Source organism: Anomaloglossus baeobatrachus, chromosome 3 (genome assembly GCF_048569485.1).
Source record: "Anomaloglossus baeobatrachus isolate aAnoBae1 chromosome 3, aAnoBae1.hap1, whole genome shotgun sequence".
NCBI classification, from domain to species: Eukaryota; Metazoa; Chordata; class Amphibia; order Anura; family Aromobatidae; genus Anomaloglossus; species Anomaloglossus baeobatrachus.
Window position 1 is genome coordinate 172,129,618 of NC_134355.1, and position 26,990 is coordinate 172,156,607.

Consider the following 26,990-nt stretch of genomic DNA (forward strand, 5'->3'; position numbering starts at 1 on the left):
GTGTATATTCTTTTCAAATTGCAAGTAGACCTCCTTCTTCACATCCACAGTTTGATAAAACTTGATGCTTTTTCCACTCTTTCCATGGATTTTGTCTCCTGAGGATTCTGATCAAGTAATGGATCTTTCCTTTACCAAGTCCATTACCAGTTAATAGCAACTAACCTTTTGAAGATGATTTAGGGCTCAGTTGACCATTTGAAAAAGGCTGCAGCTATATCATGATTCCTGCTGATTGAGGTTCTTCACTTGTTTGTCTCTAAAGCTGGGTTTACACACTGCAACATCACAAAGGACATCGCTGTAACGTCACCGGTTTTGTGACGCAATAGCGATGTCGTTTGCGATGTTGCAGTGTGTGAAACACATCAGCGACCTGGCCCCTGCTGTGAAGTTGCTGATCGCTACAAATCGTTCAGGACCATTCCTAGGTCCTTTGTTTCCCGCTGTGCAGCATGCATCGCTAGCAAGTTTCAGTGTGTGAAAGACTTTGCAGCGACTTTGTTAGCAACTTCCCTTTCAAAAAGCTGCTTATCAACGTCCCCAACAACCAGCTAGGTCACTCTGCAGGTCCGGATCGCTGTTGCGTTGTTGGCCAGGTTTGCCTGTTTGACAGCTCACCAGCGACTCAGCAGAGACTTAGGGAGGTCGCTGTTACGTCACAAAACCGGTGACGTTACAGCGATGTCCTTTGCGATGTTGCAGTGTGTAAACCCAGCTTTATTCCTGAGCATATTACATAATCCCTTTAAAGAGGCTGTCCACTATTTAAACATTAATGACCACATCCGGCCAGAAGCAATCGGTATGGCCGGATGTGGTGAGTGTGAGTGTGTGTGTGATCTGATATATGCGCGATCTGATGTGTGCGGGAGTACAATCTGATGTGTGGGTGTGCGTTCCACTGCAGGTCCTCCCAGTCGGCATCTGGTGAGAATGATTGCGGGATCCTCTGTCCTCCATATCTCTTTTGTGGGTGTCTCTGTTCTATAATAACGTGTCATGCAGTATTCTTTAACTTTTTTAGCTGCATGGTCATTATTGAACTGCAACTAGGGATTATTTTCAGGGTGGGGCCTATATGCAGAAAATGCTGAAAATTCCTGCTAGAGCTTATTTTTGTAAAAGTAGGGTGTGTATGTATATGTATGTATGTGTGTGTGTGTGTGTGTGTGTGTGTGTGTGTGTGTGTGTGTGTGTGCGCAATTAATAAATTCATGATTTTCCCTATAGTTATACACAGAAAACAAAAACTTGAAGAGCTTAGGGTACTTTCACACCTCCGGTTTTTCTTCTGCGGCACAATCCGGCACTTTGCAGGAAAATCGCAACCGGTTTTTTTTGCTGCCGGTTGCGATTTTCCTGCATAGACTTTAATTAGTGCCGCATTGTGCCGCATGGCCTTGCGTTCCATCCGGTTTTTGCCGCATGCGGCAGATTTAGCCAATGCGGCGGCCGGATGGAACGTTGCCTGGCACGTTTTTTCGTGCGGCAAAAAAACCCGCATCGCGCCGCATTCGGCCGATGCGGCGCATCTCTCAATGCATGCCTATGGCGGCCGGATGCGGCGCGATGCGGCAAATACCGCCGCCGCGGTTTTTGCCACTGCGCATGCTCAGTAGCATGCCGCAAGCGGCAAAAACCGGGCGGGCCGCATGGGAAAAACTTATGCAAAGGATGCGGTGTTCTCACCGCATCTGTTGCATAGCTTGCACAGCCGGATTGAGCCGCAGGGCTCAAGCCGGATGTGTGAAAGTAGCCTTAGTTTACTGTTTTGTTCTAAACTTGCATAAGACCACCCACCTGGAACATGATCCAGTTATACTTTTTTGTTAATTAGAAACGTGTGAGGCTTATAGGGAGAGAGAGCAGTGAGTCTGTAACATCAGGGTCCCATCTGAGATGAGGTCACGTTGTCATTGGTAGGGCACTTATGCAATTTTGATCAAAACTGTATATTAAGTACCTCATGTTTTATATACATGTGTAGCACTAGTGGAGGTCATGTATTCATAAATTGCAGAGTACAGTTGTATAGTGTTTGTATATTATCTTGTGTTTTGCAGAAACAGTATATGTAGTATACAGTACGTACACCTGTGTATTAATTTAATATTGTAGGTTGTGATGGAAAAAAATATGAATATAAACATTAAGAAATATAATTCCTCATGTACATCACGTGACCTTGTTACAATAGCCGACCCTGGCGATACATTGGATTATTAAGTACTACAGCTTTAGCCGATATGTGCCAGAACAAAGGGAAATCTTGACAGATAACAGTAGCATGCAACAAGTCTTTGACCACTCCCATGTTGTGGGAGACTGAGCCATAGTCTGTGCATATGTTGACCTGGAACCTGGGGTAGTTCTTGGTGTCTCCATGAATACACCTTACCTCCATCCCCTTCCCAGGGACTAGCATATGCATAAGTGTGGCCCTTACCAGGGTCACCAAACTACCTGAGTCTAGGAGTGCAGTCAGTCACCTGGCACAGCTGACGACCCTCACCAGGGTGAGGTACGGCAATGCATGCAGGATGTGCAAAATAGAAGCGTTGGCCTATGGAGCAGTTCATTGACTCAGAAGTTAAATGACACTGAGCTGTTATATGACCAGGAGCACGACACCTCCAACAGACAACGGTGTGAGATGTGTGCTTCAAACCAAGCTCTGAACCCTCTGACCTCAGACATTCTACTGGGTAGAGAGTGAACCTGAGGTTCGAGATTCGGGTTCGGAAACAGACTTCCAAAAAACCAAAATTTGGGTTCGAAGTTCTAGTGAGTTACAAGTGCAAACCACTCAAGCGTGCAGTGCTGTGCTTGGGTATGATTGATGCTGAGTCCTGTGCAAGCCGCGTGCAGTTTTTGATCATCTCGCATTGGGGTTAAAATCAAGCATGATCAGATGTAATGTGCACACACACAAAAAAAAAGATAATTGAAAAACCCTGCCCACACACCCTTAGTAGTGTTTTGCTTACGGCTGGTTGCATGTGTGCGGAGACACAAGCTGCCCAATTACTGACTTCATGAGGTTCGGTTCAAGTCACGGTCACAAACCGAATCTCATTGAAGGGTTGAATGTGCCCTGCGAAACGAACCTCGCTGATCTCTAGTCTTTGGTTCCTTCTTTTGCGTATCCCAGAAAGGTGGCCACAGGCTCCTTTAATTGCTAATGGATTTGTCCCACATCCATGTATCTTTTCACGAAGCTTACTAGGTCCCCTGCATTCTGCAGTTCTTCTTGGGTTTTGCACGGTTCTCTATAAATTGGTCCACTATCATTCTCTCCACCATCTGTGCTGGAGAGCACATACCCAACCATGCCATAATCTCCGCTTTCAGCTTGTCGTACTCCTTGGTATCTTGAAGGTCTACCTTACTGTTCGCCTTACTTATGTACCCTCACTTAGGCTGGGAGGAGGTGCTGATCCGGACAGTTTCTGCCTAGAAAGCCATATGCTGCTGTTGTAACTATTAGATCAGAAGCTTGTTGACTTTGCTGGGCCTGCTGCTCCTGCTGCAGAAGCTGCTGATTGGCCTGGATCAGTTGCTTAACATGCTTCTCCTAACCCAGGACATTCAATCTTTAAACTGTAATCACCTGTGTTCTTTGGGACTTCTGGCCTGCATTTAAACACCAATTGTAGGAATTTATGCTCTCTGGTAGGCAATAACCCCTTCACGACCAAGAACGTACTGGTACGTCCTTGGCCATGACTTTGGCCATCGGCGATCACTGGGCGCAAGTGGGTTGTCATGGCAGCGTGGGGTCCGATGATGCCCCCTGTCACTGCTATGACATGTTTCCTGTAAATGCTAGCACAACACCAGCAGTCCCCGTAGCACAGCATTTCTCCTGATCAGAGCGATTGGACTGTGGTAATAAAGTCCCCTAGGAGAACTAATACAATGAATAAAAAATGTAAAAAAAAAAAAGTTTTAAAAAACCTGAAAAAAAATCTAAATGTTAAACTCCCCCCCTTTTTGCCCCATTGAAACACCCCCCCCCACATATTTGATATTGAAGCATTCAGAAATGCCCGATCTATCAAATTTTAAAATCAATTAATTTGATCGGTACATGGCATAGTGAGAAAAAAATTACAAATGCCAAAATTAAGTTTATTTGGTTGCCGCAACATTACATTAAAATGCAATAACAGACTATCAAAACATCTCATCTACCCAAAAATAGTATAATTAAAAATACCAGCTCAAGATGCAAAAAATAAGCCATCTCTAAGCACCAAATCACGAAAAATGAGAACACTACGGGTCTCGGAAAACGGTGACAAAAGCACTTTTCTTTTTTTTGACAAACTTCTGAATTTTTTTCACCACTTAGGTAAAAGTAAAACTATACACGTTTGGTATTTAAAAACTCTTACTGACCTGGGGAATCATAAGGCCTGGTCAGTTTTTAAAATGGTGAACACGGTTAAAAAACAAACAAACAAAGCAATCGTGCAATTGCACTTTGTTTGCAATTTTATTGCACTTGTTGTTTTTTTTCCCATTTTCCAGTACAATATGAGGTAGAATGAATGGTGTTGTTCAAAAGTACAACTCGTTCCGCAAAAGACAAGCCCTCATATTGCTATATTGATGGAAAAATAAAAAGTTACGGCTCTTGGAAGAAGGGTAGGGAAAAACGGAAAATCGCCTGGGGGTAAAGGGGTTAAGTATTGCTCACGATGCGGTTTGGTACAAACATGTAATTTGTATTGCTTTTGTAAAACTCTAAAGGATTCAAAACCAATAATAGCCTCTTATGGGCACAAATAATCAGTTCATTTAGCAGGCACATATATGTCAGTGAGGGCTATCCCGAAAAGATTACAGTCCTCTCAACACCATCAGATCGTATTTTCCTCCCAGACCCAATAAGATGATATGTAGAGTCTATTGTCCCGGAGCAAACTCGGGAGGGAAAGATAACTTTTTGACTTTTGGAGCACAGATTTTCCTACAGTAGTTTGTGAACTCCAATTGCAGAGCTCTTAAATGCCAGAAAAGCAGAAAAGCCCACAAGTGACCGCAGTTTGGAAATTACACCCCTCTGGGAATTCATTGATGGGTGTATGTGCGCACGTTGCTTTTTACCTGCTTTTTTGCTGCTTTTTCTTCTGCGCTGTTTAATGCCAAAATGGATGTGTTCTTCTATTCAAGCAAAGTCTATGGGAATTTGGGTTTCTTGTTCACACTATGTTGTTCAAAATGCTGCCTTTTTGTGGCAGAACTTTGGTCAAAAACTCAGCTTTTCAAAGAAGCAACATGTCAATTGTTTTTGCCATTTGGGTTTTGCACTGCAAAGCTGAGTTTTTGACCAAAGTTCTGCCACAAAAAGGCAGCATTTTGAACAACATAGTGTGAACAAGAAACCCAAATTCCCATAGACTTTGCTTGAATAGAAGAACACATCCATTTTGGCATTAAACAGCGCAGAAGAAAAAGCAGCAAAAAAGCAGGTAAAAAGTAGGTAAAAAGCAACGTGCGCACATACCCTAATGACAATTTTGTCTCTGGAAAACACCTATGGAGTCAAATGCAGTGAATGCTGCAGAATTAAAAACTGAAACTAAGCCTCTGTAGTGAGCAGTACATTGTAGTGCCTGTACATTGTGCCCAGCTTGTGCTTCTGGAGACATGCACCCTGTATATTAAGCGGCCTCTCCTCACTACAATAATGCAAAACATTAACTGGTTTAGGCACATTGTGGTGCTCAGAAGGGAGAGGCAGCATTTTTGATTTGGGAGTGCAAATTTTTCTGGATTTCTTTTTGTTGGGGACCATATCGCTTTTCCATAGCCTTTGTACTACCGTACCAGTCACATGGAAGCCCCTATAATCCATTAACAGATGACAGACCTGAATTGTGGGTTGAGATTAATGGCAATTTAGGGTGCAGAACATTTTGGATCTGTTCACATTTATCCTGTGCTCTATACTTTGAAAAACTAAAGTAGGTGCTATATATATCCCTGAAATACGTGATTCAAGTGAAAATCACAATGGAGCCATTCACTATTATAAGGCAGCAGTGTTACTCTGGACTCCATTTGGCCTCTGTTCAGTGGTGTCGTCCTTTTTAAAGGTGCATAAAACTATTGTTGACCGTACTTTTGTGCAGACCTAAAATGACAAGTAAAGAGATGGATACTGCTGTATCATAGGACAGACAGGAGTTAAAAGTGGCTCCATCTGCCTCATTGCAGTGAATTTTCCATTGGTAATTTTGTCTGAATCACATTTTTCAGAGATTTACACATAAACCCCAATGTACGTACTCAGCGTAGAGCTCAGGATAAATGTGATCCTAGCCTTAGGCGGGCTTTGCACGTTGCGACATCGCAAGTCGATGCTGCGATGTCGCACGCGATAGTCCCCGCCCCCGTCGCAGCAGCGATATCCTTGTGATAGCTGCCGTAGCGAACATTATCGCTACGGCAGCTTCACATGCACTCACCTGTCCTGCGACCGTCGCTCTGGCCGGCGACCCGCCTCCTTATTAAGGGGGCGGGTCGTGCGGCGTCACTGCGACGTCACACGGCAGGCGGCCAATAGGAGCGGAGGGGCGGAGATGAGCGGGATGTAAACATCCCGCCCACCTCCTTCCTTCCGTATATCCTACGGAAGCCGCGGTGACGCCGGTAGGAGATGTTCCTCACTCCTGCGACTTCAAACACAGCGATGTGTGCTGCCGCAGGAGCGAGGAACAACATCGGACCGTCGCGTCAGCGTAATTATGGATTACGCCGATGCTGCACCAATGATACGATTACGACGATTTTGCGCTCGTTAATCGTATCATCTAGGCTTTACACACTACGATGTCGCATGCGATGCCGGATGTGCGTCACTTTCAATTTGACCCCACCGACATCGCACCTGCGATGTCGTAGTGTGCAAAGCCGCCCTTACTGTGATCTTTGGGTGGCAGAGTAAACAAATCAACAGCAGTTGAAAAAATGGCTTTATTTTTTTATTTATATTTTATGCCATTCACTGCGTGCGATACGTGATTAGGTGGCTATATTACTCAGGTCAGTATCATTACAATGATACCAGATTCATTTAGTTACTTTTTTAGGTTTGGCTACTATCACACTAAAAAATATTTTTTTTTATGAATTAAATGTTTGCTGCATCACCGAATTTTGAAGGCTACAGGTTTTTTGTTGTTGTTGTTTTTCTACCAACAGTCATGTGAGTGCTTGGTTTTTTTTGTTTTGTTTTTTTTTTTTTTTGCAGAATGAGCTGTAATTTTTATTGATTCCATTTAAGGCACATACTTCTTTTCCACTCTTTGTGAGGCAGAAACAAGAAGAAACAATAATTTGGGTCAGTACTAATACAGTGATACCACATTTATATTGTTTTCTTTGTTTTGCCACTTTTACACAATAAATACAATTTTATTGAAAAAAAATAGTTTTTGCATTGCTGTGTTCAGAGAGCCATAGCTTTTTTTATTGTTTTGCTGACTGAGCTGTATGGCGACTTGCTTTTTGGAGTACAAGGTAATGTTTTTAGCGATACCATTTTTATTTACTTATAACTTTGATCGCGTTTTCTTCCACTTTCATGGTAGCTGTATGATGAAAAGACAATTTTTGGTATGTTTTTTGTTTTTCATTTTTCTTTACGGTATTCACTGAAAGGGTTAACTAGTGTGACAGTTTTGTAGATCGGGTTGTTTTGGACATAGCGATACCAAATATTGTGCTTTAGTTTATTGCCTTTTTTTTACATATAACATATTTTTCATTTTTTTGTTCTTTATTTTCTGATTTTTTTTTTTTACTTTTTTAATTTTTTTTACCTTTTATTATTTTAATCACTGGTAAAATGTATTGCAATATATTATATTGTCAGTGTTACACTAACAGAATACCTGTTAGAGTATGGTTTTTACTTGGGTATCCTTAGAAACATCTGACTAAAAGGTCTAAAAACACTGAAGTAGCAAAGTTTGGGGAAACCAAAATTTGTGTCAGCCTCAAAACTATTATGTCCTTGGTAGGCAATTGTCAAAAGATCTGTTAACAGCAGATCTTGATGATTTGTGTACCCAATGTCATGAGTGTGTCCCACCCAGGAGAGACCTCAGGTGAATCCGGTATCAGAAGGTCACACCTCGCTGCTGGCAGATCCACTGCTGTTACTTGAATAACATCTTTTTGCTCTTGGGGCTGTAAGGGTTAAGCACCCTTTCCGGCCTAACTGCTGCCTGTAGTTTTAAATCGCAGGTGCAGCTCTTTCAGTTCCCTTCACTAGTTAAGAGTATGTGCCTGAGCAGCTGATGCCTGTGATAGAAGTATGCCATTGGAAAGATCCTCCTCTGGAAGAAGTTTGTTATGTGTGCAGCAAAGGAGTTTGCTGCACTGAACCCCTTGGATTGTTTTCTCTTTTTTTCATGTCTATTTCCCCTTTCTGTTTTCCTACCCTTGTGTATCTGTATTGTAGTGGCAAGACTAGCAATCTTGTCGGCCTGCTCACTAGCCAGGGTGAGTTTTGGGCAAGTGAGGGCTTAGGAACGTGGTCGGCGATGGGTTGAAAGAACCCATATAGAGACTTTGGGGAGAGCAGGGGTCAGTCGCAAGTGAGTGCAGTTGGTGACCCCGCTCCCCTCTTCCTAGTGCCAGGGGCATTCTTTGTATCATGACCCCTGTGCACCCAGTGTGTAGTCACACCAACTGGGGGTTTGTGGGTATTTTGCTAAACCCTGCGGCGGCTGGGGCAGCTGTGCGGGGTCTCTGGCGGCTGGTGCTGGTGGGCAGGTGGTGAGGACTTCAAATAATGCCGCCCAGAGTCGGCGCGTGTACAGACTGAGCACTCAGCTGAAGCTCTCATCTGCGCACATGTTGTTTCCAGCCCATTGATTTCCCAGCAGCGGACTTGAGGAAAATGGAGCCAGGAGGTGGCAATTGCGCAGATGAGATCTCAGCTTGCCACTGAGCCAGGAGCTCAATCTGTGCTGACTTTGAAGCCCTCACCACCCGTAGCCATTGCTGCCGCAGCCTGAGCCCCAGAAGAGCTGCCTCAGCACCAGCACTGCTGCCTCAGCACCAGCACGGCTGCCCGAGCACCTGCCTCTTCCGCAGCCCTAGCACAGCCTACAGTTTCTGGAACACACACTGCCCCTGCCTCCTGTGACTCCGCTCCACCACCACTGCTGCCCCCTCCAGTAAGACATCACTGGATTATAAAATGAACCCCATTTTTTTGCCACCTTTTTTTGCTCTGAATTCGGGGTGCGTCTTATAATACAGTGCGTCTTAACCCAAAAATATGGTAGTTTTGTTTTTTTGTTTGTTTTTTAGATTTACTGACAACATTTTTTGACAGCAGTGACAATTCCGTATCAACTTTTTTATTTACCAAGCTCTTCAAAAGCATATTTAATGATAATGAGTAGGCATACAGCGGTGTTACTAAATCAGCGAGCAGCAGAATATATGTCCATTGGATAACGGTTAATATTGTACTGCACATGATGATATGATTATGTTCGGGTTTTTTGAAAAGTAGGACACGCTATAAACAGATGTTGGGTGAAAGACCCAGCCAACACAAACAGCTCCAGAAACGCAGTGAGACGGTGCTCAAGTTACAGAATAGTGCAGGCCTCTGTCATTTTTAATCCTCCTTAGCCTCTGGAAGAAATCAAACTGTTTGCAGAATATGGTTTAAACCAGTTGCTAAAGGAAAAAATATCTAAATGTATATATTATATTGGCAACTAGCAGTTCTTTAAAGGGACTGCTCTAAAAATACAACCCCAGTCCTATGTCCTATTAGGACAAAATAAAGGTACCTATTGAGATTAGGGCAACACAAAAAAAAGCGCAATTTCAGACTGAATACACTTATCACGAGGTAAAGATTTGGAAGTGACATTGCAACTATGACAAAACAATGTACAGTAAATGTAGAAACAAGGTAACATCACTTGCAACTTTTTTACAATTGGAAAAAAAGTGTATTAAATAAATCCTAAAAATATTGCGTTACATGATCCCAGTAATTATCCCAGTATAGTCAAATAGAATTGATTAAAAATGTTTATTTAACATTCTTTTGGTATATTGAAAGTGTGATAAGTCTTTGTGAGCCAAAAAGAGACTAAATGGATCTATTGCATGGATCCATTCAAACCCACCGCAGCTATTTAAATTGTGCTGTCAGTATTTGATAGTTCGATCTAAGGGGTTAACAAGCGTCTGTAGTTCACCGATCCACCTGCACCTGTTAACCACACATCCTTGCTGATCAGATCAGCAGAGATGTGCGGGGAATACCGCAGGCTCGCCACTGGAGCCCGCAGTAACTGGAGGGAGGCGACCAAGGTCGTACAGTTACGTCCTTGGTTCTAAAGGAGTTAAGATTGATTACTTCAAGTAGGTGTCACTAGGGTTGAAGTCCTCTTCCTCTCTGAAGTGGTAATTTGCACATTTAAGTTTCCAGATGGGCATTGAAAGGCTATCAGTCTTCTTACACTAGGATGTCATGCATGTCACTCTCCAAAAGGAGAGACGTCACCCCTTACACACAAACGTCTGATGTAATGTTTTTCAGACATTGAATTTAAGTCATTTTTACAAGGCTCAGTGTGATTATCCATTGATTTGTCAGGGACATGAAGTATTGTCATGGGGGCTTTTACTTACATCTTTTTAGACTACACGCGTAAATTTGGTCTGTGTGCACAATGGACTGTTTATGGAAAGTAATTTGACCATTGTAAGTCAGTGTGGTAGTTCAGCATTCACTCATTCTGCCTATTTTGTGGACCAGGTGGCGCTCAATACTTTCGGATCACATGCTACATAGCTAGTAGCTTGGCCCATGAATTAGCATGTTTGTCTGAAAGTAGTGCTATAGTAATGTTTAAGTTCAGCTGCAATTTATCAGAACTAGAGCTTTATTTTGTCCAAAATGTTAATAAATAAATTGGAAATGTACAGTATCTTGAAAAAGTATTTGTCCCGTGCACTTTTCCACATTTTTCATGTTACACACACTAACATATATTTAGTTTATTGGGATTTTATGTGACAAACCAACACTTAGTAGCCAGTATTTGTGAAGTGGAAAGGAAATGTACGTGGTTCTTTGAATATTGAAAAAATATAAATCTGAAAATTGTGACGTGCATTTGTATTCAGCCCCGTGGAGTCAGTACTTTGTAGGACCACCTATCACTGCAATTACGAGCTTTGCACATCCAGTGGGGGAAAAATTTGCCCATTCTTCTTTTCAAAATGACTCTAGCTCAGTGATCGGATGGAGGCGTCTGCGAACAGCAACTTTCATGTCTTGCCACAGATTCTCATTGTGATTTTGGTGATTGAGCCGTACACTCACATGAATATGCTTCGATCCAAACCATTCTATGTTAGATAATTCTAACAGGTTTTCCTCCAGGATTGCCCTTTATTTAGCAATATCTATTTTCCCATCAACTCTAACCAGCTTCTCTGTCCCTGCTGAAGAAAAGCTTCACCACAGCATGATGCTGCCACCACCATGTTTGACAGTGGGGACAGTGTTTTCAGTGTGATGTGCAGTTAGTGTTTTGCATTTAGCCCAAAAAGTTTTACTTTGGTCTCACCTGACCAGAGCACCTTCTTCCACATGCAAGCTGTATCCCAGACATAGCTTTTTCAAACTGCAAACAGGACATCTTATGGCTTACTTTAAAAAAGGGCTTTCTTCTTGCCACTCTTCTATAAAGGCCAGATTTTGGGAGTATACGAGAAAGGCACGCTCACACCACCGTATAGCATGGATGAGTTTATCTGATGTTTTATGGGATAGCACACACTCCAATGCTGGCGCAGTGCTGATCAGCATTTTTTCTCATACTTATTTGGCATGAGGAAAAAAAATCACTGCCTCTGAGATCCACGTGCACCCATTCAAGTCTGCCAAGACACACAAGGGAGAAGATGGAGAACTTAAGTTCAACATCTTCTCCGCATCTATAATCCAATTCTCGCATGCGAGAGAATTGGATCACAGTAAAATGACACTCTGCTCATGCGTGCAGCAAAGTTAGAGCGGTCATTCGCATATAGCATCCAATTCTCTCGTATTGCATGGTATACGCCATTGTCACCCTAGCATTATAGTTGCCTTGTGGATAGATTATCCCAGCTGAACTGTGGATCTCTACAGTGCCTTCAAAGTAACCATGGGCTTCTTGAATTCTTGAATGCTAGTTGTCATGTCCCCACCGGAGTCCGCTCCTGTGACTTCTGCTCCAATCACCAGGCTCTTGAGAGGAGTCTGTGGCCGTGGCGCTACTGAGCGCAGGCTCCGCTCATCCACTAGGCTGGGTTTCCCTGAAACCTGCAGTACCACTGGCTGACTGTAGGTGGCGTGTGTCTTCAAGCTGAAGTTGTCATTATTCACCTGCAGCCAATGGGAAGACACCGCACCCTTCTTATTCCCCCTCCTGTCATCTGACCACTGCCAGAGATAATGTAACGCTTGCCTGGATCCACAGACTCAGACGGGCTGTAATGGACAGGCTAGAGGGAAGCCACTCACCAAGCAGGACCCCCCGAACCCTGAAACCCTTTAACCACTATACAGGGATTTACAATTACACAGGGCCCTGGAGATCACTACCTGTGAAAGGCTGCAGTCCGAGAGAGTAGTCGTCAGTCAGGGTCTAAACAGGAATTGCAGAACAGGGACAGAATCAGCAGGCAAGGACGTAATCAGAGAACAAGCAGTGGTCAAATCCGGATCGGGCAGCGAGGTACATAAACAGCAGGCAGGAGAGGTAGTCTGGAAACAAGCAGAGATCAGCACACAGGAATCACTATACAAATAACACAGGAACAAGGAATAGAACTATCTCTGGCAGTTGTCAGATGACAGGAGAGGGAATAAGAAGGGTGTGGTGTCTTCCCATTGGCTGCAGGTGAATGATGGCAACTTGAGCTGGAAGATACACGCCACCTACAGTCAGCCAGTGGTACTGCAGGTTCTAGGGAAACCCAGCCTAGTGGATGAGCGGAGCCTGCGCTCAGCAGAGCCACGGGCACCAAATCCTCTCCCATCACCAGCACTATCTATGGCAGGAACACTGCGTCGCCTGGTGATCGGAGCAGAAGTCGCAGGAGCAGACTACGGTGGGGACATGACATTAGTGTTCTCCTTACTTGAAATGCCAAATTAGTTGGACAACCATGTTTTGGTAGGTTTGCAGTTGTACTAAACTCCTTCCATTTTTGGATGATGAATTGAATAGTGCTCCATGAGATGTTCAGTGATTGACCTATTTTTTTTTTAAATAACCTAGACCTAATGCTGTTTGAACCCCAATATTCTCAAACAAACCTCTGCGGCCTTCACAAAACAGCTGTAGTTTTACGGAGATTAACTAGCACACAGGTGGAGTCAATTTACTCATTAGGTGACTTCTGGAGGCAATTGGTTACTTAGAATTTTTTATTTTAGGGATATCAGACTCCAGTGGGATGCATACAAATGCACGTCATAATTTCAACATTTATATTTTTAAACTATTTAGAAACCCATGCACATCTCACGAATAATTGCTGCTTTTGTATTGGTATATCTAATAAATATCTAATAAAATCCCAATAAAATACATTTAATTTTGTAGGTGTAACATGAAAAAATGTGGAAAAGTTAACAGGGTATTTAATACTGTTTCAAAGCACGATAGGTTGCTGTATTGTTTTCAGTGAGTCAGTTTTCAAACTGCATAATTGACTGAAATTCACCCACAGCATCTTGCCGATTCAAAGATGGTTTTCCAATTATGAAGTTTCCTGGAATTGACACAGTGCAAATTGCTTCACTTTTATCCTGTCCCTGTCTGTTTACATATTGTATTTTATTGTTTGTTTGAAATGCCAAAATCTGCAACAGTCACGTGACGTCGCTGCTTATCCTCAGATTTTCCACTGCACGTCACATCGCACACAGCTGCTTACACCTCACCTCTCCCTGCACTTCGTGTTCATTTTCTGTTTTTGTGGTTTATTTTAACTAATAAAAAATTCTTTCAAAACATCTGTGTTGGGCTAAAGCTCTGAAATTATTTTCTGCTGTGTGTTTATGATCTTTTAATAAAAAAAAAAAAACTGCGTTACGTCTGGAAAATATCTTTTTGTTGGTGAATTTTCTGAAAGTGCCTGGTAATGTATGAAGTATCCACAATTCTTTGTGGCACATGAAAATCAACCGAGTATTTGATATCAGGTGATGCAATGTGCTAATGTTAAATAATCTATCAACTATGGTTTTTTTTCCTGATTGTGTGTGTGTGTGTGTGTGTGTGTGTGTGTGTGTGTGTGTGTGTATATATGTATATATATATATATATATATATATATATATATATATATATATATATATATTATATAGTGAGGTAGCAGCGTTGTTTGGGCAAAAAACGTGAGGCAGTGAGGCAGCAGCATGTTCATACCAACAGTCTATTTATTGTTACAGCATAAATAGATCCAATTTCCCACAGTCAAAGTGTCTTCCGCATCACAGCCGGTGCATATAGACAAATTCTTTGCATCAAAAAGTCTTGTTACCTTAGGACCCCGATAACCGCAGGGATCTGTATAAGGTTCTCCTAGGCTGACACTCTTGGCCTGTGTTCACTCCACACAGAGCCAGCCCAGCTCACACCGCATGTGTTAGCTTCACCAAGCCTGGCTCTCAACTGAGACACACCCTGCTGTGCTCTGCATGAGTTTAAATGAAAATGCCGGACATGAGGATTGCTACAAAACCTGGACTGGGAGGAGGGATCTGTCTCCCTGTTACCCTTTGTGCTATACTCCCAGTAATAGCTATAGCAAACTCAGAGGGTTTCCAGGCACATTCTGGGGGACACATAGCGGTCTTCAAATATTACCCCTGTCACTGCCTCACAATATATATATATATATATATATATATATATATATATATATATATATATATGTATATTATAATATATTAAAAAAATTCTTTGTATACAGTTAGATGGACAGCAATCTTGTCTAAGCTTCATGTAATCACATCTGGATCCTTATCACTATCCAAGAGAATCTGTGGTCTAACTTATTGACTTGCATAGGAAATCATTCCTGGCATGCTCTGTGATCTGTAAATAATAAGAAGATATGGAAAGGAGAAAGAGGGGAGGAAAGAAAAGTCTAGAATAGGGGAAAGTACTAGGAATAAGGGGAGGACGTGGGGCCAACAAGGACCCACAGGGACCTATGGGGACGACTGACGACCTTCAGGTGAATTTAATCTTTGGCTCATGTGGCGCCGCTCACAATTTTTGTTAATATATTTATTATACAGTCATGACCCCAAAGTGTTAGCACCCTTGAAATCTTTCCAAAAAATGTAAGTTTTCCTACCAGAAAATTATTGCAATTCGTGTTCTTTTCCACTTGCATACCGCTTCCGATGCTAGAGCATCTGAAGCAATATGCTAATGACCGTCTGCTGCGTGCGTCAGCCGAGGGTCATGTGACTGTGATGCAATCTTGTGATAGTATCACAGCCTCGAAGACGAGGGAGGGAGCACATTCTTTCATCCCCTCCGCTGTCTGTCTCTGGGTATATCGCACTGCAGTCGCATAACATTCAAGTGCAGTGCAATGTTTCACACACTCCCATAGGCTTCAATAGGGGTGCGTGAGCCGAGACTCGCTGCAAAACGCAGCGTGCGGCGATGGCACCGAGAGCACGATTTGTGTCGAGAAATAAAAGAAAAGAGGAAACTGCCTCATTGATTAACACTGGTGTGAGTGCAATCCAATTTTTTATCGGATTGCACTTCCACATGAAAATAGCACGTGGAAAAGAGCCCTTACACATGTTTCATTATACAAATGTTTATTTTCTTTGTGTGTATTGAAACTACACAAAAAAAACAAAGAAAAAAGGCAAATTGGACATAATTTCACACAAAACCCAAGAATTGGCTGGACAAAATTGTTGGCAACTTTCTAGAATTTTGAGTAAACAACTTTGTTTCAAACATGTGATGCTCATTCAAACTCACCTTTGGCAAGTAACCGGTGTAGGCAATATTAAAATCACACCTGAAATCATATAAAAAGGGGAGAAATTAACTCAATCTTTGCATTGTGGCTGTGTGTCCCACACTAAGAAAGAGGAGAAGAGAATTGCCCAAGGACATGAGTACCAAAGTTGTTGAAAAATATCAACAATCTCAAGGTTACAAGTCCATCTCCAGAGATCTTGGTGTTGCTTTGTCAATGGTGCGCAACATAAGAAGTTTACAACCCATGGCATTGTAGTTAATCTCCCTGGAAGTAGAGGGGAGAGAAAAAGTGCTGAAAGTTTCCAACGCAGGATAGTACGGGTGGTGGATAACCAGCCCCAATCAATATCCAAAGAAATTCAAGCTGTCTTGCAGGCTGTTCGCGCTGACATTGAAGCTCTCATAATCTGTTGACATATGAATAAAATGAAATGCTATGGCAGGAGTCCTAGGAAACCTTCACTGCTTACATAGAAACACAAAAAAGCTGCAGTTTTCCAAAATGTATGTGAGTAAGCCAAAATTCTTCTGGGAAAGCGTCTTGTCAACAGATGAGACCAAGGTAGAGCTTTTTGGTAAAACATTAATTTTACTATTTACCGAAATTAAAATGAAGCCTACAAAAAAAAGATCACAGTACCTACAGACAAATATGGTGAAGCTTCAAAGATGTTTTTGGGTTGTTTTGTTTTGCTGTCTCTGGCACTGGGTGCCTTGACTGTGTGCAAAGCAGATCTGAATATTACCAAAGGAATTTCGGTCTCAATTCAGAGCCCAGTGTCAGTGAATCTGTGGCGCCCCTGACCTAGTCAGGCACCACTGAGTACTGCACCCATGATGGGACAGTGCTTCCAGGTAATTCCAAAGGCCAGAATGAGGTGTGTACGCACAGACACATAGCAACCAGGTCTCCCACACCATTAGATGGGACCCTTGGGTAGCCTCTAGAGGAGACTAGCCTTCAATTCTTGTCAAGGGGTGTAGTGGAGAGGCTGGAAGCTAAGCTGCAGAGGCTGCCAGGAAAGAGGTGGAGCGAGCCAGTCTGATAGCAGTGAGCGTTGTTGCTAGGAGACGCAGACACGCACACACGCTAGTCAGACCCTGCACGTGAAGTAGCAGTTAGCGATTACCAGTTAGTCAGTCATAAAGACACCTGAAGAGAGGCAGTCGAGTACGGGGACTGCTGGTGACTAGGCATGCACGGGGAACAGGTCCCTAGAGTAGACGTCCATTTATTGATCTGCTAAACCTGCCGGTGAGGGGACTAAAGGTACCTCACCAACCATACAGAGTCCGAGCCTCAGCAGCAACGCAGGGACCCATAAGGAGACAGAGCTTGAAGCCATCTCACCTGGTCCACGCTGCCGGCAAACGGGCCAGAAAGGGAGAAAAGGCAGTAGCGACTCCCTGAATAGACCCCACAGTACTTCAAGTCAGGGGTTATCCGAACAAAGAAGTGCTAGGAAGGCGAGTTAATGGTTACCCTTAGATTGGCCTGAAGAAGTTCCTGGTTCCACCTGGTTCGTCTCAGCATCACCCGGGTTACCTCATGATAACAGCAAAAGTGAGTAAAAACAAGTTGAAAGACTTTCCGGACTGAGCCTGAGTTATTCTGGAACCTGTTGTTCTACACATCCTAGCCCCTGGGGCCAGCCTCACTCATGGGAGGCCACACCATCCGACTGCAGACTCCATCAGCCACAGACGCTCATTAAACCTGCAGTGGCGGTCACCCATACCCCTGACCGCAAACCGTGGGTGGCGTCAGGAATCATATATATACAAAACGGACATACCTGTTGCCATATATACCCAAAAGAAGACCCTGTGGCGTCCATGAAGGTGGGGCGACTACTGCAGGTGGGCTTCACAAATCCACCAGTATGCACCAACTTTGGGATTGTGTAGAAGAGATCTGGGATCAGATTTTGGCTGAGACTTGCTTGAATTTGATCAAGAGTGCCCAGAAGGATTTAAGCAGTGTTGAAAAGCCAAATGTGGATTTAAAAAATGTTAATACAAATTTAAATTTAGATTTTAGGAGCAAAACCGTAACAATGCAGTGGCATGACAAGAATCTGCATAACTAATCATATACCAAATAGGTACAAGTGAAGGTAGTCTCACAATCAAAGCTGTAGTGGATGGTGAAATATGGAGCTTGAAAGTCAAAAATTCAAAACATTGTTACCCTTTTACTTGCCAGTATAAGCAACAGTTCAAGAGGACTTTTTAGAATTTGGGTTCTGTGATGTGGCACACAGAAGGGAAGGAGATGATCTTTCACATCACCAATTGTTTGTGGTGGATACCTTCAGCTTTATAATAGAGGAATTTCCTATTATTATAATCCTGCTTGTGATAATAATGATTAAGTGATGTGATCTCAATATAACAAGAAGTGTCTGCTTATTGAGCATTCAGTGGACAGTACGAACAAAAAAAATTATACTCGTTCAACTTTAAAAATCATATAGAAACAGTCACAATATGTCTAGCTGTTTATCTTTTATGTTTTCCTTCTTGGGGTTGTCCGGTCAGTTTAAGAAGCGATTCCCACTGACTGGCACATGTGGCCACTGTTAGCTTGTGGGAAACTTGATAGCCCTCAACATAGTGCAGTGTCAGCTGTTTATGCTCAACTACTTATAGCTGGAACTGCTGGAGAACCTCTTCAGCAGAGACCAGGTAAAAAAAAATAGTTGAAAAGTATGGAACATTTTGGAGGGGGAAAGGGGGAATAGGGTATGGCAGATAAACTGTCCATTATGGAAAATGTATTCTATTTTGAATATTTTTTTATTTTTCATATAAGGGGACAATGAGCTATATTTCTAATTTTGGCAATACCCCTTTAAGGTCCATAATAACGCAATTCATTTTTACTTTCCAGAGTTTAATATACAGTGACAAGTAAAAGGGTAAAAATATGATAAACCTTTGACTTTCAGGCTCCATATCATCTTACCATCCTCTACAGCTTGGAGCGTGGGACTACCTTCATTTTATACAGTATGTAATCATCTTGACTATCTCATACATCCTGTAGTCTGTGAGCTTTCGCAGGCAGGGTCCTCTCTCCTCCTGTACTAGTCTGTACCTAGTGTTGTTTATAATTATTGTACTTGTTTTTATTATGTATACCCCTTTTGACATGTAAATTGAATAAGGTGCTATAATACTGTGAGCCCTCACGGGCAGGGCCCTTTCTCCTCCTGTACTCGTCTGTGCTTTGTTTTGTTTATACTTATTGCACTTGTCCATGCGATGTATACCCCTTTTCACATGTAAAATTCCATGGAATAAATGGCACTATAATAATAATAAAAAAAATAAATTTGACTTTCAACAATAGAGCGTATGATTACTTATGCAGATTCTGATGTTGTCATTACATTGTTACAGTTTTGCTCCTAAAAATCTAAATTTGTATTCTTTTGTTATTTTTAAATCAACCTTTTGGCTTTGAACACTACTTGAATCCTTTTGAGCATGCTCTCGATCAGATTGAAGCATGTTTCAAGCAAAATCTTCAACACTTCACCAATGTTGGTCGACTCACTTGGGTATGTATACAGCTTTTTCTTCAAATCTGTGCACAAGCGTTCTATTGGTTTGAGATCTGGGGACTCTGAGGGCCAATCCAGCACCTCTACTTCATTGTCATTGAACCATTTATTCGCCAATCCTGACGTATGCTTTGGGTCCTTGTCCTGTTGAAACACTGTCGTCATTTTGAAACCCATAGTTCTCGAGTGTACAAAGTAACTCATCTTGTATGATATTCACATTTAGCGCAGCATTGACACCATCTTCGATTCCTGGTCAAGTATCCAACGCCTTTGGCTATGAAAGAACTTCAGATCATTGGGCTTCCTTCACTCAATTTGACAGTTTCTGCCATTTCTTGATCGTTAAGCACATTTTCCCTTATTTCTTCCAGACCTATTTCCACCCATCAGACCCTAGTCTATTGACTTTCGTCTCATCGCTCCACATCACACATTTCCAATGTTCTACTGTCCACTTTTCTTACTTCTATGCAAACTGGAGCCTACTCTTCTTATGATGATATTGAAGTTGAGGTTTCTTCACCTTTTTTTTTTTCGCGCTACCATTTGAGACTTATGTAACATGGATCACATGGTGCTTGCATGGACGTGTGTGATCTCACTATTACAAAGCATACGAGCCACATCCACTGCCGTGTTTGTCGCGTCAGAACTGATAGACCTTGTTATGAGCCAACTTGTTGACTAAGATATTTTGCCTGAACATCAACAGCTTGGTTTTGAATGGATGAACAGACTTCTCTTCATATTCACTCACATGATGCAGTTTGGCACTTTTCTTGTCCGAGAGACCGCTATCAATCAGCTGGATGATGCAATTTCTATTTTCTTTGTAAATCTTCTTCATGGCTGCTCCTTGATTCAAAACAGTGAACTTTCGTTTGAGAATCAACCTAATATGTGAGAACTGGTTGTAATTTGTAGTGTGTACAGGAGAAAAAAAATTTTCAAACACCCGGAGGAAAACCGTAACATGACAAGAAGCTCCATAATTTATAATGCTAAATAGTTGCACCACCGAGAGAAGAGCCTGCCCGCGAGGACTCACAGTCTGCAAGGTGCATGAGATAGCCAAGATGATTGTCTATAAAATGAAAGTAGCCTCACCCTCAGAACTGTAGTGGATGGTGAGATAGTCAAAAGTTCAAAACATTGTTTCTATACAGTATATCTAAGCAAAAAACATGATTTACTTGTGTGCATTTTGCTGTGTGTGCTGTTTTTTATTGTATCGAAGCGAAGTGATTAGTCAAATGTCTTTTTTAATAGGTGCAATTAATATCATGACTACAGACATATTTGTGTGGAACACTGCATAGCAGCTTACTTTTTAAATCTTGCTTGCATAAAGAACCAAGAACCAAACAAGTAAAATCATTAGACCTTAACAATCGCATCTAGTGATATAAAGGAAAACCTATCATGAGATTTATGCTGCCTAAAATCTGAGCAGCATGAATCCGACACTGGCTGGGTTATTATAACTATAGATGTTTTCCTCTGCATCATCTCAGACAAGGCATTCTTTAAAGAGTTGGCTGGGGACCATGTGTCTAGGAGATCCAACAACAGGAAGATGAAAAATCGACCGCAAACAGCTGCTATGCCAAACAATTTCTTTTTTATTCAAGCGTTCTTTTCATCGGTGCAGATAAAAATGCGGGAGGTGACTAGGATGCGAGTCCCTCCAAAGGACGACGGCCGTTTCGTCTGTGAGCCAGACTTCTACGGGTCCACGTCGGGGAATGGCCGCACGCACCTTATAAAGGGGAGTGCATCCAGGCCACATCACCGCACATTAAAAACAGAGGAATGCACACATGATAGTGATTAACATAAGTGCAGACAACACATCCCATTTAAAACATGGTCATACAATCAATGTGACACACATTTCAAAAACAAACATGAAAACAGGGAAAAAAAAAAGGAAAAAATTCAGGAAAAAAATTCACCTGAAAGGTACAGAGGCATTTATCAATGTCATATCAATACATAACTCATTATGTTCATATTATTCTTTTTAATGACATAACCACTCATTTATCAAAAGATCCAAAATGAATCCATCACTCGAAAATAATTTGCAAAAAATCAGTTTTATGCAAGCCGGTATTATAAGAATACAGCTAGGTCGTTACGGTCATTCAAACCCAGGTTTCCCTGCGCTCCAAATTTTATTATCATACTTGCTTCTTTACGTAGCAATAACTTATGGAGATCGCCCCCTTGTGGAGGCAGGGAAACCTGGACTAGTCCTGCAAAGCGCAAGATGTTGGGATTACCTTCATGTGCTGTACGAATGTGTTCTATTAGCCTAGGAGAACCTTTACCTGTGGAGATCGATTTATAGTGCTCCCTAAAGCGTATGTACATGCACCTTATTGTCTTCCCTATATAGAATCTTCCACAGGGGCATACAATCACATAAACCACATACTTCGTCTTGCAGGAAATAAACTGCCTGACCTGGTGAGAAAAGGAACCAATTTGAAGAGATGTACCAGTGAGATGTAAGGCGCAAAACTTGCAGTGACCGCAGCGAAAATTCCCAACGGGCGAACATTTCTCGAGCCATGTGGACTGACAGGTCACCCTGTTTTTCACCAGCAGATCTCTCAAATTATTACACCGTCTATAAGAGACTAGGGGTCCTGCATCTGTCATACTCTTTAGATCCGGGTCGTTGGCAAGGATATGCCAATTCTTTTTTATGGCTTTTTTTATTACTCCATCTAAGGGGCCGAACCTAAAACTGAACATAAACCTATTTACGGCATTGTTCGTTTTTCTCACCTTTTTTGCCTTTGCCTGACTATGTGACAATTTTCCAATACCAGAAGATTGGCTGACCCATAGATTTTCAGAACTCTCAGAACACGCCTTCTCATACGCAGAATCAATTAGTGTACTAGGGTAACCCCGTGCCAATAACCTTGATCTTAAATCCCCAGCTTGTTCTTCAAAAATCTCTTTTACATTATTGATCCTTCTTAGTCTCAAAAACTGAGAGTAGGGTAAAGCTACTTTAGTATGAGTGGGGTGGGCACTCTGAAAGTGCAGTAACGAGTTAGAGGCAGTTGGTTTCCTATACATCCTTGTCAATATTAACCCTTCTTTCACTTCTACCTCTATATCCAAAAATGTTATAACGTTGCCTCCAAAACATGATGTAAACGACATATTCATGGTGTTTGTACTATTAAGGTAGGTGACAAAACCTGTAAACTCCTCCTCTGTACCATCCCACACCATGAATATGTCGTCCACATATCTGAGGAACAACTTCACGTGCTTGAGAAATGGGTTTGTGCTAACGAAAACGTATACGCTCTCAAAAAAACCCAAAAAAATATTAGCCATAGCGCACGATACGGGGGTACCCATTGCAGTACCCCCGCACTGGACGTACCATTTATCCAGGAACATGAATGCGTTTTTTGAAAGCACAAAATTCAAAGCTTCACCTACAAAATCGCAATACAACTGCGTTTTCCCACTGCGAGCCACTGTCTCCCTCACTGCCTGTACACCTAGGTTCTGGGGTATCCGTGTATACAGGCTTTCCACATCGATGGACACAAGATTAAACCCCTCCTGCCAATCAAAACCTCTCAACAAAGATATAAAATCGTTACTATCCTTCACATAGGAAGGGATTCTTTCCATCAGAGGCCTCAATAACCAATCAAGATAGTGGGACAACGGCTCAGTTAACGAACCGATGCCAGCCACTATCGGGCGGCCAGGGGGGTTGACACTATCTTTGTGTATCTTAGGTATAGCATACCAATGGGGTTTTGTGGGAAATTCTGGAATTAATTTTTCCACCTGAGTGCTAGTGAGAAAACCGAGTGTTACATATCTCCCCAATAAGCGTGTTAATTGCTTTTTATACTCAGTAATGGGGTTAGATTGTAAGGGAGTGTATGTATCACGATCCTGCAGATGCCTTAAGCATTCTTTAATATAAGCGGTGCGCGTTAACAACACAATATTACCGCCTTTATCCGCTTGGCGGAATACTGTGTCATTCCACGTGCGCATTATTTTTACCGCTGCCGCTTCCCCCTCATTAAGATTGTTATCCATTTTGGGATATAGCAATGCCTCCACATCCTTGACAACTGCTTCCTGAAACACATCAATTAAATTCCCATGGGCCACCGGGGGGAAAAAATTAGATTTCACCCCCTTAGTGAATCTACCACATTCATTAGTGTCACCACCTGGGTCAAAAGGCTTTTCGCCCTCGGGGTCATTCAGACTCAACAGCAAACCAGCGGCCTGGGTTACAGTGGAGTCAAAAGCCCCCGTAATATCCCAATCGCACCCCTCAGTTGTGCAAGGTTGGTGACCCTCAGGGACTATAGTCGAAGTGGTCGACGTCTGGTGAAAAAACTTTTGCAAGTGCATTTTCCTTGTGGCTTTATATAAATCAATTCTGAATTCAGAAAAATCAAACTCTTCTGGCACGCAAAAATTTAAACCTCTAGATAGGACGGCTACCATATCATCGGTCAACACATGTTCAGACAGGTTAACAACATTATTGGCAGAAGGAGAGAGAGAGGGTGACAAATATTCTAATTCTTCCATGAGACAAACTTTCTCTTGTGACCTCTTCCCCTTGTGCCTCTTCCTGCCCCCCCCTACGGATGCGTTTCCTAAAGGGGCAGGATTTGGCCCAACTTGAGGGGTCACCGTTCTAGAGGGGCCTGGAACCACATCCTCAGAGCCACTGGACTCCGATTCAGTGGTCCAGTACCCTCTTTCCTGGTTACCCAATTTTTTGTTTTTTATATAAGGTTTTCTTTTATAATTTTTAGTGCGATCTTTTGTCCAACAGAAAATTTGTCCCATTTCGTAATCTTTTTTATCTCTCATGAACTTTTCTCTTTTTTTAATTTTAATCTCTGTCTGAGTGTCAATCAATTTTTTGTCCAAATTCTGTATGAATGTTAACCATACACCCTCAGTGACACGTGAACGAGTGTCTTTTTTCAAAACGTCCAGCTGTATGTTCAGAGCTGAATATTCCTCCTCATTTTTCTTCAAGACCAGCTGTAGCAGCCTCATGGAACAATCATGCTGAATGCTCTCCCATTCTTTAGTAAAGTTTTTATCATCTTGAAAATGGGACAATGTTTTTATCACTCGGAGGCCCCTAGGGACCCTGCCGCAATCAACATAAGACTGTAACGACTTTATAGTCCAAAATAGACGCACCTCTCTGTCAGAGAGGGAATATATCTTATTTTCGAGTGTTTTAATGCCAAGTACCTCAGTGTCCTTTTTTAGATTGCATTCCTCGAAAAAGGAAGCCGCATCGATCCTCCCCGCCTGTACACCTGGAACGTCCACAGAACTTGCGCTTTCATTGTCCATCAGTTCCATAGTGGCCACCGCAAATGTGATAAAACACACAGTCTCTTGCGAACTTTGGTACTGAGCCCGGCAACAGCGTGCAAAAAAGACTCCAGAAAATAATCCAAATATACTGTAGCAACAAGTGAACAAGTCCTGCACCGCCTGCCCTCAGATTACCTCCAAGTTCAGTGGCTCACGTGCTGATGACTGCCATGTAGCGCTGGTTTGCAGGCGCAGCGTGCTGGTCGGTATTGAGCAGCTAGGAGATCCAACAACAGGAAGATGAAAAATCGACCGCAAACAGCTGCTATGCCAAACAATTTCTTTTTTATTCAAGCGTTCTTTTCATCGGTGCAGATAAAAATGCGGGAGGTGACTAGGATGCGAGTCCCTCCAAAGGACGACGGCCGTTTCGTCTGTGAGCCAGACTTCTACGGGTCCACGTCGGGGAATGGCCGCACGCACCTTATAAAGGGGAGTGCATCCAGGCCACATCACCGCACATTAAAAACAGAGGAATGCACACATGATAGTGATTAACATAAGTGCAGACAACACATCCCATTTAAAACATGGTCATACAATCAATGTGACACACATTTCAAAAACAAACATGAAAACAGGGAAAAAAAAAAAGGAAAAAATTCAGGAAAAAAATTCACCTGAAAGGTACAGAGGCATTTATCAATGTCATATCAATACATAACTCATTATGTTCATATTATTCTTTTTAATGACATAACCACTCATTTATCAAAAGATCCAAAATGAATCCATCACTCGAAAATAATTTGCAAAAAATCAGTTTTATGCAAGCCGGTATTATAAGAATACAGCTAGGTCGTTACGGTCATTCAAACCCAGGTTTCCCTGCGCTCCAAATTTTATTATCATACTTGCTTCTTTACGTAGCAATAACTTATGGAGATCGCCCCCTTGTGGAGGCAGGGAAACCTGGACTAGTCCTGCAAAGCGCAAGATGTTGGGATTACCTTCATGTGCTGTACGAATGTGTTCTATTAGCCTAGGAGAACCTTTACCTGTGGAGATCGATTTATAGTGCTCCCTAAAGCGTATGTACATGCACCTTATTGTCTTCCCTATATAGAATCTTCCACAGGGGCATACAATCACATAAACCACATACTTCGTCTTGCAGGAAATAAACTGCCTGACCTGGTGAGAAAAGGAACCAATTTGAAGAGATGTACCAGTGAGATGTAAGGCGCAAAACTTGCAGTGACCGCAGCGAAAATTCCCAACGGGCGAACATTTCTCGAGCCATGTGGACTGACAGGTCACCCTGTTTTTCACCAGCAGATCTCTCAAATTATTACACCGTCTATAAGGTTGCTTAGTTAAGTAGTCCGATTCCCAGCAGCTTTTTCCAATGCAGCTCCCCCTGTCTGCCAGGCACCTTTAATGTGTGTGCAGAGGGAATAATCTGTAAGTCTAGTTGAGCAGGGCGGAGAGAGCCTCGAGAGACTGGCATCTTGGACTAATCACTTAAGGCGCATGAACCACGGATGGCTTTTCAGCGTATGTTTTCTTAAACTGTAGCGTTTTTGAGTAAAACATACATGGCTTCAGTAACGCAGACATATCTGATTTATACTGCCTGTGGTTCAGGTAACATGACTTTCGTGTCAGGTTCACTTTAAAGCACTAATTGTGTTTAACGCTGCTTTTTTTTTTTAAAAGAAAACAAAAAACATAATGTTGTATTGTTTTCTTTGCAGGGTTTTATGATGGAGAACCGAATTCCTGGCTTGAAATGTGACTCAGATGTATTTGTCACATTTGAAGGCGACAATGTTGTTATGCTACAGGTATGTTTTTTCATGTTTATTTACACCTATTATAATGAACAATGCCTGACAAAGCAGAAAGGAAAATTGGATCAGATTTCATACAGCATTTATTGCACTTTTTGGAAGAGACAGTTTTCACTGAACTCATTTTCTGTAATGTAGTA

At 42.3% G+C, this 26,990-nt stretch overlaps 1 protein-coding gene across 3 annotated transcripts in view; it reads left to right on the forward strand.

Moving 5' to 3' along the window:
- The window catches only part of ACOXL (acyl-CoA oxidase like), a 483,610-nt gene that overhangs the window by 229,874 nt on the left and 226,746 nt on the right, over nt 1-26,990 (forward strand). For all 3 annotated transcript variants that reach the window (XM_075338173.1, XM_075338174.1, XM_075338175.1), the window contains exon 13: nt 26,755-26,844. In XM_075338173.1, coding sequence (XP_075194288.1) covers nt 26,755-26,844 — 90 coding nt within the window. The remainder of the gene's footprint in view (nt 1-26,754; nt 26,845-26,990) is intronic.